The following is a 15,806-nucleotide window of genomic DNA, read 5'->3' as shown; positions in this document are numbered from 1 at the left end:
TGTTGTCAGCCTGTTTCCCCTTTCTGAGGTCAGTGTCCGGATTCTCAGGAAGTGCTGTGTAGAACGGGGACGTGGCAGAGCCACCCCACAGTGCTGTGTGAGGGCCCACTGAGTGCCCTTCCTGGCATGAGGTGGGCCCTCATCATTTTTCTCTCCAAACAAATGTTTCCCGTTATCCATCTCAGGCCCATCTTTGACTTTTCCTCATCCAGTGATTTTCCAACCACTTTCAATTCCACTTCTAATGGATTCCAGATTCTTCTACGCCATTCACCCTGACCCACCACAGTTTAGGTCTTACCCCAACCACCTGCCCAGCTCCCTCTCCCTCAGGATCCTAACATCCAACACTCGTGGAGCTCCTGCTTGTCCAGATGTTCCTCCAAGCTCTTTCTCTCTCTCTTTCTCAACTCATCGAATCTTCACAACCACGCAGGAGGGGGCCATTATCATCTGCACTTCACTGGTGGGAAAACTCAGGCATAGAGCAACTGAGTAACTGTCTGGAGATCTCACAGTGAATAAGTGAGAGGAATGGGATCTGCCTGTAGACAACTGACCTACTTGCTGGCTCGTCCTCCCTGCTGGCTATTGCTCGCGTGGCTCTCCCTGCCCAGGTACCCTCGCAGGCTGCTGCCTGTCAGTCCTCCTCACCCTTTGGCTCAGCATGACCACCCCTGCTCCATGCAGCCCTTGCTACTCCATCACACTGAGCAGCTCCTTCTCTCCTCTGAGCACTCGTGGCACCGTGTCTACGTGTATTTTATAACGGGCTCCTTTGCACTGACTCGTTCATTTTTTTTATATACAAATCTTGATGCTCATGATGGATCGAATTCCTCCAGGCCTGAAACTGTGTTCGTTATCTTCACGTCTCAACATAGCGCATAGTTTAAATGCTTCATAAGAGCAGACACCTTTAAACATTTGCTGAATGAATGAATGAAGCTCAGGCTTCCCTAGAGATTGTAGATGCTGGTAGAGATCCATTCATTCATTTCCCTCTTATTTATTGAGGTGCTATTGGCGCCAGGTACTGAAGATATTATAGAAGGCAAAAATAGTCAAGGTTCCTTTTCTAGAAAGCCTTTGAAGGTTAGTGAAGGACAGGGACAGTTAATGAAATAATCATATGAATGAATACAATGTTCTATGTGATAAGTGTTTAAAAAAGAAAGGAGTGGATGGTGCTAGGAGATGTATTGTAGTATCAGGAAAAACTCCTCTCAAGAAAGAACAGCTGGGCTAGGATCCAAAAGAAGGGCAGGAGTTAGCCAGACAAAAGGAGAGGAGAAGAAACTTCTGGAATAAAGTACAGCGTGTGCAAAGGCCGTGTGCCAGGACAAGCATGGAAACAGGCCATGTGGCTGAAAGCAGAGATTGGCAGGGTGAGAAAGGCAAGATGAAGCCCAAAAGGTCAGCACAGGCCATGTCAGACACAAGTGTGTGAGACATGATAGGACCTGACTTTATCTTAAGGATATGGGGAAACCATCCAAGGTATCCAAGCAAGGAATGGGACAATATAATGGTGGTGATAAGAAAGGTGGGCTGGGGGCTCCACTGCTGACTTATTATTTTGTTTTTAAATATTCATGCTGGTTAAAATTTCTTCTCCTCAACTGCGGGAAGACTAAGAACATCTCTGCTCTCTGGGGCATTTTGCCAGACCCTGTGTCAGGGAACTCTTGACAGGGGCACATATTGCATGGTGCACTGGGTGTTATACGCAAGTAATGAATCATGGAACATTACATCAAAACTATGGATATACTGTATGGTGACTAACATAACATAATAAAAAATTATTGTAAAAAAAAAAAGACAGTAAACAGAATAGGGATTTGGAAGTTGCTGAGAAGCCAGTGCCTTGGGTGAGAGATCTCTTCTTTCTTCTTTAAGGGGAAGGATAGGATGGGCCCAGGTAGAGAGCCAGCTTAAGCCTATTTTCCAGGGTGAAAGGGTCCTTCTGAGGTCAAAAGTTAACAGGAAAGGCTCCAAACAAATGTCCCTGTGCAAATAGACACTCATGTCCTCCACCCACAGTCTGTCCCAGGATTTCCAGTCTCATGCTCCTCTTCATTTCCTTTTGTCTTAAAGATGGGGGACTAATTTTCTCCCTTTCTACCTCCTCCAATCTCGCCAGGGTTCTGTCTTTCCAAGAGTCAATTGTTGGAGGGGAGCCTGGGGGCTCAGCTGGTAGAGTATCCGCTCTTGGTTTCAGCTCAGGTCATGATCTCGGATGGGATCGAGCCCTGAGTTGGGCTCTGCGCTCAGTGGAGAGTCCTCTTGAGATTCTCTCTCTTTCCCTCAGCCCCTCCCCGTGCTCACGTGTGCTCCCGCTCGTGCTCTCTCGCTCTCTCAAATAAATAAATAAATCTTAAAAAAAAAAAAGGAGTGCATTGTTGGAGCCAGAGAATAGGATCTCGGGTTCGGAGGAGAAAGCATCAGCCTCCTCTACTATAGGATTGTTGTTCATCCTCTAGGAGGAAGATACGGCCTTGGAGACGTATCCACAGTAGTGGGAGCTAGCTCTCAGATTCCAATACCAACGGGAGCCAGGCCAATAGCATAGATTCAGGGAGCAGGCTGGGAATAGTACAACGGGGAGTGAAGCAACCGTGGGGACCAGAGGACATGCACCTGCTCTGCATAGAAAGCTGCTGTTGGCTCCAGGCAGTTGCAGCCCTGTACAAATGTGGGGTCAGTGTGGCCAGATCTCCTAGTTTTTTATGAACAACGAGAAATCTGGAGTGTTTTATGGAATTTTCTAATATTTAAATGCTGGCAACAACTTGAAAGGTCATTGTTTAAAACTTGTGCAAGCCAAATAAAGCACCTCTGTGGGCTATGTCTGGCTCACTGCTGCAAGCTTGTGGCCTCTGGATTCCTCTAGACCATCCAGTGTCCTTGCCCCAGATGGCCTTGGCCCAAGAATAGACATTTGTGGGATGGTTGACACCAGCGAAGTGACTCTCCATTGCCACCACTCTGTGGGCAGGCTTGAGATCAGTTTAGAATGAGGGTTAAGAGATTCAATCTGTGGCTGTGACTCAGGGGAGGGGTGGGTTTGGGAGCACTCAGAGGTCTGAAATAGTCCCAGCTTGACCACCAGGCAACCTGTCTACCTTCCCTAGGCCCTGAGGAAAGAAAGGCAACATAGAAAGAGACAAACTTTATAAAGCAGTAGTTCTCAAACTTAGCACACATAAGAATCCTCTGGATATTTTGTTATATAAAATATGGATTTCTGGGCCCCACCCTGTGTTCTGATTCAGTAGGTGTAAGGTGGGGCCTCAGAATTTGAATTTCTAACAAGTTCATAGGTGATGCTGATGATGATGCTGGTCTAGGACCAAACTTTGAAAAGCACCCAATTCACCCAGATTTCTGAGATCCTTACCTGTGAGAGGGTGAATAACAAAGAATCCCATGTTGTTCCCACTGGTGATGTTGAAGGTCAGCTTCCCTTTGGAGCTGGAGTCTGGGTCCCGGGCATCCAGCTGAAGCACAGAGGTGTGCAAGGGTGCATCCTCCCGGACGGAGGGGTAGAACACGGGTCTGGACATCTGGGGTGGGTTGTCATTGACATCCGTAACCTCAATGTAGACTTCAGTTACAGATGAGAGAGGTATGGAACCCCTGTCCACTGCCAGTACCGTCAGCCAGTAGCAGGACACAAATTCTCGGTCCAGGGGTGCCAGAGTCTGAATCATACCTAGGGACAGTTGATCACCAAACCCAAAATATTTTAGAGCCCACAATAGCTTTAGAAATCACCTTACTTAATAGTCCCCAAATGGTACTATGGAAATAGGAATTCCACAAGAAAAGGGGACTGTTCCTAAATTGTCGTGGGAGCTGCTGAGTCAAACTCGGGCCATTCATATCCTTTTGTAGAGCCTCTTGGAGCCTTTCTCTGCTAAAATAGGCCCATGGAAATTGTCCTTAAACCAGTTCCTTCAAGTTTCAGGTATTATAGGTACCAATTTAAGAGTTAGGGATTTGATGAATAAATTGCTGTCCCCCTTTCCAGCATCTTCATGATTTCAGAGTCTTCATGTGTTCACTCACTCCACAAATTGCCTACTACAGGCCAGCACTGTTCTAGAAGTCAAGGGTCCAATAGTGAGCAAAAGAGGCTTGCGCCCTTAGTTCTCATGGGTCACACTCAGCTGGAAGGACTTGTGTGGAGAGGACAGGGCACAGGCTCATAACCATAGCGTGTCAAAGCTGAAGGAACCTCGTTCCTTTTCAGGTGGGGAGATAGAGGCCCAGAGAGAGGATGTGATTTGATCAAGATCATGTAGCAAGTGGGCAGAAGAGCCGGGTCTATCACTGACTCTTTGTCTAATGGTCTTTCTACCATATCACCCTGCCCTTCACCCTGGAAATAAATTGCCCATCAGATTGTAAGCTCTTGAGGACAGTGACCTACCTTTATTCACCTGGGATCTCCCCCAAAGTGCTTATCTCCAGAACCTCACAAGCAGAGGGTGCTTGCAAGTATTTGTTGAGTTGTACTTATTTTCTATGAAGCTTAAACGGAATAAATAAGTTGGTGCCACCTTTTTGGAGGGCAATTTGGAATTATCTGTTAACATTGAAAATACGCATTAACCTTTGACCCAGCAACTGCATTTTTAAGTTTTTCCTATAGAGACTGTGCATATGAGCAAAAGTATATGATCAAGGATGTTATATCTATATGACAGAATAAAATGCAGCCATTAAAAAAGAAGGGAAAATATTTATATGCACTGATATATAAGATATCCTGATGTTATGTTATGGGGAAAAAAGTGTTGCAGACTTAGTGTCTTTTGTATTATTTTCTCACATAATAAAATAAACAGCGATGATATAATAGATTCAAAGAAAAATTTACAAGATTATAGACCAAATTGTTAATAAAGACTATATCCGGGGAGGTGGGACACAAAAAAATGCATCCATTTTTAAATTATATATAAAAATTTATAACCATGATGCATTACTTCTATAAGCATATACATATATGTCATATACATAATAATTATATAATATATAATGTGTAATATGTAATATATCTGTGTATATAAATATATACATAGATGCCAATGAGATGGGTGATTTGACTTAAATGGACACACACACACACATACACACACCTCCAGTATGATAAAGATAAATTTAAAATAAAATAAAAGGGACAAGAAGGAGAGTCCCTATTTATTGCCTTTCTTTTTAGCCTGTAGCCTGCCTTCTTTCAGGACAGCCCCGGATCTCCTTAGGCCCATTGTCTCCTGCACCTGGCATTCCCATCCACCCCACTCCCAGTACCTGTGTCCTGGTTGATGGCAAAGGCTGCAAGGCTGGTGCCAGCCCTCAGGAAGTACTGGAGCTCCCCATCCAAGCCACTGTCATCATCGTGGGCAGCCACTACCATCACCTGAGTGCCTGAGGGGCTATTTTCCTGCACCTGGCCCTGGTGCACAAAGGAGACAAAGCGGGGAGGGTGGAGATTCTCATTCACATCCAGGACTATCACTTCCACGTGGCAGAGGGTCCTGCGGGCCAGGGGCCTCCCACTGTCACTGGCCCACAGGCTCAGATTGTATCCAGCCCGCCTCTCAAAATCCAGCTCTCTCTCCAGACTGAGTGCACCGGTCATTAGGTCCACGTGGAAGGTCCCATGGGCATCATCCAACAGGACATAACGCACTTCTCCTGCAGGGCCCTCATCAGGATCAGAGGCATCCAGAAATGTTAGAACAGTTCCTGGAGGCATGTCCTCTGGGACTTTCAGCCTGCTGAGTTCTGTGATGCATTGAGGAGAGTTGTCATTGGCATCTTCCAATGTGATTGTCAGGTCAGTGACAGAGAAGAGCTGGTGGCCCTTTCTGGGCTGATCCCTGGCCTCCACCTTGAGTATATATTGTGGTTCTGATTCCCGGTCCAGGTGTCCTGTGACAGCCAGTTCCCCAGTGAGGGGATGAAGGGAAAACTTCTCTGTAGGGCTTAGCAGGGTGTAGCGAACCCTCCCATTGTCATCTGAGTCAGCATCTTTTGCTTTCAATTCTGCAATTGTGGTTCCAACTTCTGTGTCCTCTGAGATGGTTATCTGGTACCCACCAGGAGGAAATCTGGGTGCGTTGTCATTCCAGTCTTTCACATTCACTGTTAGCAGCTTCCAGGATGACTTCCGGGGAGTACCCAGGTCATACACTGTTACATTGAGGATGTAGAAACTGGTGGCTTCATAGTCCAAAGGGGCAGCTACAGTGAGGAGCCCTGTCTCCAGCTCCATGTCAAAGCAGCCCTCCTCATTGCCATCTGCAATCACATAGACCAGCTTGCCATTAAAACCAGTATCAGAGTCAATGGCTGCTAGGTGGGCCAGGGAGGTATTGACAGGAACCCGCTCAAGGATGTCAATGGACTGTGGGAAGTGGTCCTCAAACTGGGGGGTATGATGATTGATCTGATATGCACTTAAGGAAATGAAGTCCTCATCATTAGAGTCCTGGTTCTGAAAACCAACAGAATGGAGGATGGTTTTTGTGAAATGTGTCAATACTCCTGTTTTATCACATGTTATAGGGACCTCAAAACGAGGGTCTTTTATTACAGTAACATTCAAAGTTGTGGGCGAGGCATAGTGTTTCCCATCTGAGGCTGTAATTTTCAGGTAATAATTGATGGGTTGACCAGTAGTGTGATTCATAAAAGAGCGTTTGAGGGATATCACTCCAGAGAAATGATTTAGATCAAAGTACTCTAATTCATTGCCTGACACAAACTCATATTTAAGGTTCTGAAGCTCATCCACATCTATAGCTGACACGGTCATTACAGATTTTCCTACTGGCCAGTCTTCACGGATAGACCCAGTGCAGTTGACTTGCTCAAACATAGGCTTGTTGTCATTCAAGTTCTTGAGCCTAAGAGATACAGATACTTCCTTTTCTTGGCGAAATGGGGATCCCCAATCTGATGCCCGTACCCGGAAGGTATAAATTCTTTTCATGAGCTCATAGTCCATGGGTTTGGAGGTGGAGATGATCCCCAGGTAAGGGTCGATAGAAAAGGGCACAGATTTTGGATGAGTGATGGAATAGGTAACATATCCATTCTCTCCATGATCCTGGTCTGTGGCAGTAACTGTCAGAATGCTGGTGCCTGGCGGGATATTCTCATCAAAGGTACCCTCATAGGAGGACCTGTTGAAAATGGGGGCATGGTTGTTACAGTCGACAATATTGATGACCACGGTGGTGGAGGCCAGGCCTGGTGAGGTTCTGATGTGTAGCTGGTAGTGGGCTCGGTCATGGAAGTCTATGAGCTTCGTGGTGGTGATGAGTCCAGTGCGAGCATTAAGTCTAAACCCCGCACTCTCTGAGGATGGCTTTAGAACATACTGCAGGTTGGGGAAGGCTCGGGTTACTTTCACCATCACCACGCGGCTCCCAGGAGGGGAAAACTCGCTAAGCTGCACTCTGTAAACAGCCTTCTCAAATTTAAGGGAAGTCAGTTTGGAAGGGGGTAGGTGAAAGCCCCTGATCTGGGAATAAACAGAAGGCCTGCTCCCACTCCTGGCCTGCAGGCTGAGGTTGAATCCATGAAGGTGCTCCAGCCAGTTGATGTCTTTGACCAACACCAAACTGAACTCATTGCTGTGGGCGTAAGACTTGGTGGTTTTGAAGTACTTTCCAGGGTCACCACCAACAATTTCAAGTGAGTCCACTTCAGCACCTGAGCTGTTTGCATCTACCATTACAATGGCATAGGTGGTACCCTCATTGCTGTCTGGTGGAGCCACCACCACCGAGGTGATGGCTGGGGGCTTCCTGAAGGCAGGCTCCACGTGGATGATGAGTGCAGCCAGATTACCAAAGCCATTGCCCTCTGAGATTTTCCTCATGCGGTCCACAGCCAGCACCTGGAGCTCATACCTCCCTCGCCAGGTGACGTTGAGCTTCCCAGCCAAGGTGACCACACCGCTAGTGGGATGGATGGCAAACATCTCAGACCTTGTGTTAAAGGCATAATAGAACTTGGCATTCTGGCCCAGATCAGCGTCTGTTGCGGTCACCTTACAGATGGGGCTCTTGAGGGGCATGTCTTCAGAGATGGTGACTCGGTATGAAGGCGGGGAGAAGAGGGGCTTCAGGTCATTCTGGTCCAGGATGTGAACCACCACGCGGGTCAAAGCTTCTAACTCCAAGGTCTTCTCCGTGGCTTGGATGATGAGGGTGTAGCTGTCTCGCACCTCCCTGTTCAGAAGGGCCGTGTTGCTGCTCTTTGTCCTTATTCTCAGAAAACAGAAGTTGCCCACCACATACTCCTCTGTTTTAAACACATTGGCCACGTCCCCGGAGATAATCCGGTATCTCACTGCCCACTGGGGCTCGGCCAAGTAAATGCCCATTTTCACAGAGCTCTCCACATAGGTCTTGGGGGCAGAGTTTTCATAGATGGTTGCATTATAGAGAGAGTGTGTGAAGCGCCAGGCGGAGGAGGAGACGAGACCTTCTCGGGGCTTCTCACAGGTTGTACAATGAAACAAGAAAATGAGAAAGCCCAAGAAGGCAATAATCATGATGGAAAAACTCCCGAAGCCCTAGGCAAAAAAAAAAAAAAAAAAAAAAGGAAGAGTGTAAGTTAGGAAAGAAATGGCTCCTACTACTGTGGTTCTTAGCTGGGGTGATTTTGCCCCTCAGGGGACACTTGGCAATGTCTGAAGACATTTTCAGCTATCCCAGCTTGTGGGGGAGGGGGAGCTACTGGCATCTAGTGGATAGAGGCTGGGGTGCTGCTAAACATCCTACATCACACAGGACAGCCCCCCAACAACAAAAACTGATCCAGCCCCAAATGTCAATAGTGCTGAGGTTGAGAAACCCTGTATTTGAAGACTAATAGACTAGTTTAAGTGCTTTCTCAGGGGTATCTGGCAGATACAACACAGTCCTGACCACTTGACTCCTTTTCCCAAAAAACCTTCAATGGCTGCCCAGTGATGGTGGAATAGTTTCAACCAGGTACCCAAGCTTAGCAATCTGGCTCTAGGTACTTCCTACAGGACCCCTCCATCAAGGCTGAGGTCCAGCCAAACTGAGCTGCAGAAAAGCAAAGTGACCAAGATCATAGGCCTGGCATCAGGCCACTTGGCCATCAGCCCTGGCTCCACCACTTACTAGCTGGGTGACTTTTTGGGCAGGTTATTTAACCTCTGTGAGCCTTGATGTCCTCTTCTGTAGAATAGGGATAAGGATATTATCTACCTCATTGGACTTTCGTGAAAATTAAATGAAATAACAAAGGTAAATGACCCAGCAGAGTGCCTGGGACGTAGAAGTTCTAACTTAATATTGGCTATTATTAGTAATAGGAAACTCAGTTTCATAAAAGGAAGGGACCCATCCAGGGCCTTACAGCTAGGTAGAGGCAAAGCAAGAATTAGACCTGGGGCTCCTTGCATCATAGGCCAGGACCATTCCCCTATCCCAGGCTTACCTGCACCTGTCCCACCGCTAGTCCCTTTGGATAGGGCCTGATTCTGACTCATCCTGTAACTTTGAATCTCCTGGAATGTCAGAGCTACAATGGACCTTTGAGACATGGAGTTCTGACCCCACTCCTCATGTACAGATGGAGAAATAGAGCCCCAGAATGGGGATGAGGCTTGCCCCATTTCACATTGTGGGTGGCCAGGAAAGAACTAGTCCCTGGGAGTTGTTGAACTAGCCATGAATGAGTACTTCTCCCCCTAAGACCTGCTGTGGCTCCCATTCTCTCCTGTGCCATTTTCCACTGGCTTATCCCTGAACTACAGCCTGGGTTAAAGCTCCAGCCTGGGTTAAAAGTCCAACCTCAGGGTTAAGGACAGGGAGAAGATATAAGGGGAGTAGGGGAGGGCAGAGTTTGGTTGCCAAACTAGGCCTTCCAAAAGTAAAGCATGAGGCTGGTGCCTCACCTGCCCGTGAGAGTCTTGACTCCAAGGAGCTTGGCTGTCAGCCAGATGTGTGGAGCATTCCTGGATGAAACAGGCAAGACTTGTTTTTCCGGTTGCCTGGTTCTTCAAAGGCAAGGAAGAGTTAAACTCCTGGGGCAAGAGGGGAAAGGAGAGGCTTGCATCCTTGTGTTTCCAGAGTCCGGAGGGAGCTGAATGCAGCTTCTTTAAAACCTTGCAGGGAGCATCCCAGCAAGGGAGGCAGGAGTGGAAAAGTCTGCCTAACTTGGGATCTACAAGCCTGTGACAGAAAAGAATTTGATTATGCCCCATCCTTCCAGCCTCCTATGGATGGCGTCCCAGGTCCAGCACTTCAGAGAAGAGGGAGCAGGAATGGAGGCAGATTCCACACTTGGGGTGTCTATTCCCCATCCTTCCTGCCCTCTACTCTTACCCCTCACAGCTGCAGCTCACAATGGAGCTGGCCCCAGGCAAAAGCCATATTCCCTCCATTCCACTCACCCCATCCCTGAAACAGTCTCCTGCAAGAGGGGGTGGACCTCTGAGTCACATGGACCCCAACCCCCCAGAGTGGCATTGTGTTGGAAGTTGAAGCCCCGAGGAAAAATGTGTTCTTACCCCAGTCCCAGGTCCACTCACTTTGCAGCCCAGCTAGCCTAGGGTGCATGCAGCTTCCCTGCTCGGCCTGCCCTGCTTTGCAGAAAGCTTCCTGCTCACCAGGTCAGCACCCGTGTAGGGCAGGCCCCAACAAGACACACCACTCAGCTGCTGCACCGGTGTCTTGCAGAGATGAGCTTAGGGAAGGGCGCAGGGGCAGGGTCTCCCTGGAAGGGGATAAGAAGCAAAGATAATGCACCTTTTGATGACGGTTGGTGAGCAGGGCTGTGTTCAAGCTGTAGGACCCACAGACCAGGCGAGTGGTTTGCTGAGGAAGGGTCTGTGTCTGGACATTTGTTTCTTGGCGCTATGCCTGGGCAAGTGAACAGGTTTGCAAGGTGCGGAGGCATGTCGGGTTCCCTGGGCTGCCCTCCCAGCCTACAGTACCTAGGACCATTATTTTGAAACATCTTATGAGGGGCGCCTGAGTGGCTCAGTCAGTTAAGCATCAGCCTTTGACTCAGGTCGTGATCCCGCAGACCTAGAATCGACCCCCACGTCCTGACTCTCTGCTCAGCGTAGAGTCTGCTTCTCCCTCTGCCCATCCCCCCCACTTGTGCTTGCTCTCTGTCTGTAATTCCTCTGTCAGATGAATAAACAAAATATTTTTTAAAAAATGAAAGAAATATCTTGTGAAAACATTAATCAATTCAGATCAATTTCCTTCTTAAAATTTTCCAGTGGCTTCGCATAGCATTCAGATTAAAATCTAAAGTCCTTACCATGGCCTACGAGGCCATGTGGGCCCACATGCCTGCCTGATTTTCTAATGATACCTCCCAGCACTCTCCCCATTGTTCATCAAGCTGCAGCCACCTGGGCCTCCTTTCTCCTCCACAAACATGCCAAACCAGGATCTGCCTCAGGGCCTTTGAACTTGCTGTTTCTCTTTACTTAAGATTCTCACATGGCTGGCTCCTTCTTGTTATCCTTCTTCCTGGCTCAGCTCTCAAATGTCACAATCTAACACCCAGTTTGATGTAACCTCCTTCCTAGCACCCTTCTTTATCATACCACCCCATTTTCTCCATGGCACTTAGCACCACTGGTATGTTCTTGCTAGTTTGTTTAGTGACTGTCTACTGCACTAGACACTGGGCTCTATGAAGACAAGAGCTTTGTATATCTTATTTGTGCATGAATTCCCAGTGCCTAGTACATAACCCTACTCAACAGTTGAAAAATGGAAGGATCTGGACTTAGGAAAGGCAATGACAGAATAAAAACTGAAAGAACCTTTAGTGATTAGCCTTTCCTTTCTGAAGCTGGAATATGAAGTCCCCCCAAAAGAAAGGAACTTGCATGGGATGCCTGGATGGCTCAGTCAGTTAAGCGTCTGCCTTCAGCTCAGGTCATGATCCCAGGGTCCTGGGATCAAGTTCCGCATCAGGCTCCCTGCTCAGTGGTGAGTCTGCTTTTCCCTCTCCCTCTGCCTGCCGCTCCCCCTGCTTGTGCTCATTTTCTCTCTCTCTGACAAATAAATAAATAAAATAAAATCTTAAAAAATAAAAAAGAAAGAAAGGGGCTTGCCCAAAGTCACAGGGTAGGAACCAGAGCCAGGTTCTTTCCTCCAGACCACACTGCCAGAAAGAGAAGCTGTGGCTCTTTGTGAATCCGACCCCAACTACATAACCTTGGGTAAGCTAACCTCTTCAAACCTCTGTTTTCTCATCTGTAAGATGGGGCTATTAAGAGTACTGCTTTCCTAGGGTTTTATAAAGACTAAATAAATAAGATCATGCCCATTAATGTACTTAGCACAGTTCCTGGCCCATGGAAAAGCACTCAATAAATATTAGTTATTATGAGTTTGCAAAGCCAAGGCAGAATCAAAGCCTAAGGTTGGGGTGAGGGTGGGGTCCACGGAACCCTCTGGAGAAGGTCCAGGCTGTGCCCCAGCAGAGCAGGAAGCCGCTGGTGTCTGGTCGAGTCTAAGCTTGCTGGCCCAGCCACAGGCTGTTCTGCTAAGCTGCGAGCAGGCGCTTGTCTGGGGTGGGGCCTCCCGTTCTTGGCTCCTCAGACTCAGAGGAAAATCTGGATGTGGGTAAATGTGCACATTTGCAAGAGAGCACACACATACTTAGGTGGCAATTTTTTTTTTTAACAATATTAGGTGGCAATTTTTGGAGAGTTGTATGGATACATTAATGGTGTATGCCTGCTTGACAGAATGAATATGATATGAGCAAATAAGTTGGTAGCTATGGGGCTTGTGTGTGCACAGGTATGAGCAAGTGCAGGGGTGAGGGTTCATGAATGGACCCTTTTAGGATATATGTCTGAATCAAATAGGCCTCCTTGGAGCTCCCAGACCCCTCTCATAGATGGGGAAGAGAGCAGAAAGTGGTTCATAATGCAGTTTCTGGCTGTGTGACCTTGGGCAAGTGGCTTACCGTCTCTGGTTTTCATTTCTCTCCTTCATAATACCATTTTGAGAATGAAACCAGTTAATGTACATAAATGCTAAATATAGGATGTGACACAGTTTTCAACAAATATTACCAAGTATTATTACTTTTAGCAGCCAGCTCATACTACTGACCGCTGAGTTTGCAAATAATGAAAACTCTCAGATGTATTATCACGCGATCCCCCATCTGTTCTTCACGAGCTGATTTCCTCCAACTCAGTGCTGTAGGGCTTTAATGAGACCATGATGCACTTCACCCTGTGTTTCCCCTCAGGGCTCCTGCTTCTCAGAATCTGGATTCCAACATTCAGAAACTTGGTGGTTGTGACATCCATGTCTTTATCCAAGTCACTGATAAAATGTCTACGCACAAGTGGGAGGAGCAATGGTCTGAGATCTTTCCTCATTCTTTTGGTTAGTGACCTCAAGTGCAATTCTGGAATGAGTCATCTCAGAATACAGAGGAGCCGTCACCGAGGAGCCCGGGCAGAGTCTGGGTGGCCACCTGTGAAGGATGGTGCTACTCTAGGGGGATACTTGCCCTTGGGGGAGATGAGAAGAGTTCTAGTAAGTCCCTTCCAACTCATACAGATATGATTCTTTGGCCTGTGCAGGCCTGTGGTCTCTATTACCCTAAAAGAGCCCTCAAAGGCAGGGAATGGATTTCCGCTGGCTGTTAATCAGGCTTGCACATGCACCAATGCTTGCTCAATGGTCCTTGTGGCAAGCTACCCTGGCTCTTGGGAGACCTGGATCAAAAGTCATTTGTTCTCTGGTGGCCTTGGTCAAGTCAGTCACCTAAGTCCTGTGAATGTCTTTCCTCCTCTGTAAGTGATATTCTGTCTGTTGGGTGAAGGGGCTGGAATGGATCCATGAATTCAGACCCCTCTATTGTTTTCAGGGGCAGAATCTCTTTTTTCCTAATGAAATTGTAAATAGATTAAAGCAGAGCTACACTATTAGGAGCAGGGGTGGAAAGCTAGGGCCCTGCCCACAGGCTTGCCCCTCACCCCACTGGGAAGCACAGGTTTGAAAAACTAGATAGTTGGTCTCTAGGAGCCCCTCCAGTTCTGACAAGCTGGGGCTCTGCTACTCTAACGTCCTTGTCCTGTCATAAAAAAGTCCTAAGACGCACAGGTGGATGTGCTAGGATTCTAATGCACTATGATCTGTATTTGTAATGGCCCGTGTGCAGTGACTTTAGTCTTTAGTCCTAGAAGTCTGTGACTAATTCTGTTCCTTCCATGGAGAACCAGATGTACTTGGAGGAATTCAAAGCCAAATCAAACTCCCACTAAAGAAGCTTTTATCATATTTCTTCAAACTGTTAGGCTTTGTTTCTGGCAATGAATTCCTCCTTGTCACTCCCAGAAGTACCCAGGCACAGACCAGTGATGACATTCTCCCTTATGGCCCAACGCCTTTCCTTTTCCTAAGTATGTCCCAGATGTTCATTAGTAGCCCACATAATACTCCTAGGAAGCACATCTGCCCTTTTACTCCCACTTCTCAGATAAGGGACACTGAGATTTGCACAGCATACCCAAGGCCACCCAGAAAGGTGGTGGCTGAACTGAAAACACGCAACCAGACTTCCTGAACCTGGGTGCTCTGGATTTCCTAGGCTGTAGGAAGAAGCAATGAGATAGGATATTATTTAAAGTTTGGAGAGCCTTTCATGAAAGAAAGAGTCCCTTGATTCATTTTTCTGGATTGGAGAATGTCCACACTCCCCTCAAAATCCAAATGTAAACTTACCATGGATTTGGGTGCCCTCCGTAAGTATTTCCTGATCCCACTCACCTCCCCTCCATGGTGTCTGCCTCAGGCATCAGTGTTAGGGCTGGCTCTTGCTCCCTTTCAAGAAAGAATCCTAAATACATTCTATTTGTGACAATAGCTGAAAGGCGGGGAGGGACAGGAGGGATTGTGCCTTTGAACCAGAATTAAAATCATCAGTGAAAGAATACTGACATTCCAGGTAATTGCTAGTCATGAAGTCTTTAGCTACTGAAGTTATTTTTCCTCTTAGTAGTAGGGAGCCACTGAAGATTTTTGAGAAGAAGCAGGACCAGAAGAGAACTACATGCTGAGATCTTAAATCAGATCAACAGGGAGATTTTTTTCCATTGAAGACTCCCACTCTGGTATGGACTGGGCTTGAACAGCAACCCTACTGGGTTAAGCCAACTGAAATTCCCTGTGGGGAAAGAGGCTTGATTTACTTCTCAGAAACTTGGATGAACCCTTGAGTCATTTGCTAGTTTGTAGGCAGTCCCTGCCGGGTCCTCCTGTAACAAAACATGTCGAAGAACTGGACAGAAGCAGGAAAGGAGCCAGTGGCTTGAGCCCTTGATGGGTCGTATGACTTTGGGAAGGCCACAGAACCTCTTCTGAACCTCATTTTATCTGTCTGTAAACTGCAGGTAATAATAGCTACTCCTACCTACTTCCCAGGGCTGCAGGGGAGACAGACAACATGATAGGTGAACACACAGGGAGGAAAAGACGCAGAGGAACACCTTATTAGGACCAATAATGGCTTGGTAAATGGCAGCCCAAACCTCCAGCGGACTGAGAGGCTCTCAAGAGAGCTGTCAAAGGCCGGGTCTGCCCACGCCTGAAATTAGAAGGCAGAGATGACTGACAAAGGAAGTCCTCACCTAGGACATGGGGGAAAGGGAGCTGGGACTGGGGGGCCCCTTCATCATTAGTATTCTGATATTATTGTTGATGGAGTATACTGTCATACCTACATGTAATCTGTAAATTCAAAAAAATCTG

General features: G+C 47.3%; 2 protein-coding genes across 2 annotated transcripts in view; one reads left to right on the top strand and one right to left on the bottom strand.

Moving 5' to 3' along the window:
• The window catches only part of FAT2 (FAT atypical cadherin 2), a 60,785-nt gene extending 52,033 nt beyond the window's left edge, over positions 1-8,752 (bottom strand). Inside the window, exons 1-2 of the mRNA XM_008692484.2 lie at positions 5,323-8,752; positions 3,404-3,718 (exon numbers count right to left, since the gene is read on the bottom strand). Coding sequence (XP_008690706.2) covers positions 3,404-3,718; positions 5,323-8,581 — 3,574 coding nt within the window. The 5' untranslated portion in view covers positions 8,582-8,752. The remainder of the gene's footprint in view (positions 1-3,403; positions 3,719-5,322) is intronic.
• SLC36A1 (solute carrier family 36 member 1) overlaps positions 1-15,806 on the top strand; it is a 136,361-nt gene that overhangs the window by 106,714 nt on the left and 13,841 nt on the right. The gene's annotated exons all lie outside the window — the stretch shown is intronic.

Source organism: Ursus maritimus, unplaced genomic scaffold (genome assembly GCF_017311325.1).
Source record: "Ursus maritimus isolate PB19 unplaced genomic scaffold, ASM1731132v1 scaffold_15, whole genome shotgun sequence".
Taxonomy (NCBI): Eukaryota; Metazoa; Chordata; class Mammalia; order Carnivora; family Ursidae; genus Ursus; species Ursus maritimus.
This window is presented reverse-complemented; position numbering and strand designations above follow the sequence as displayed.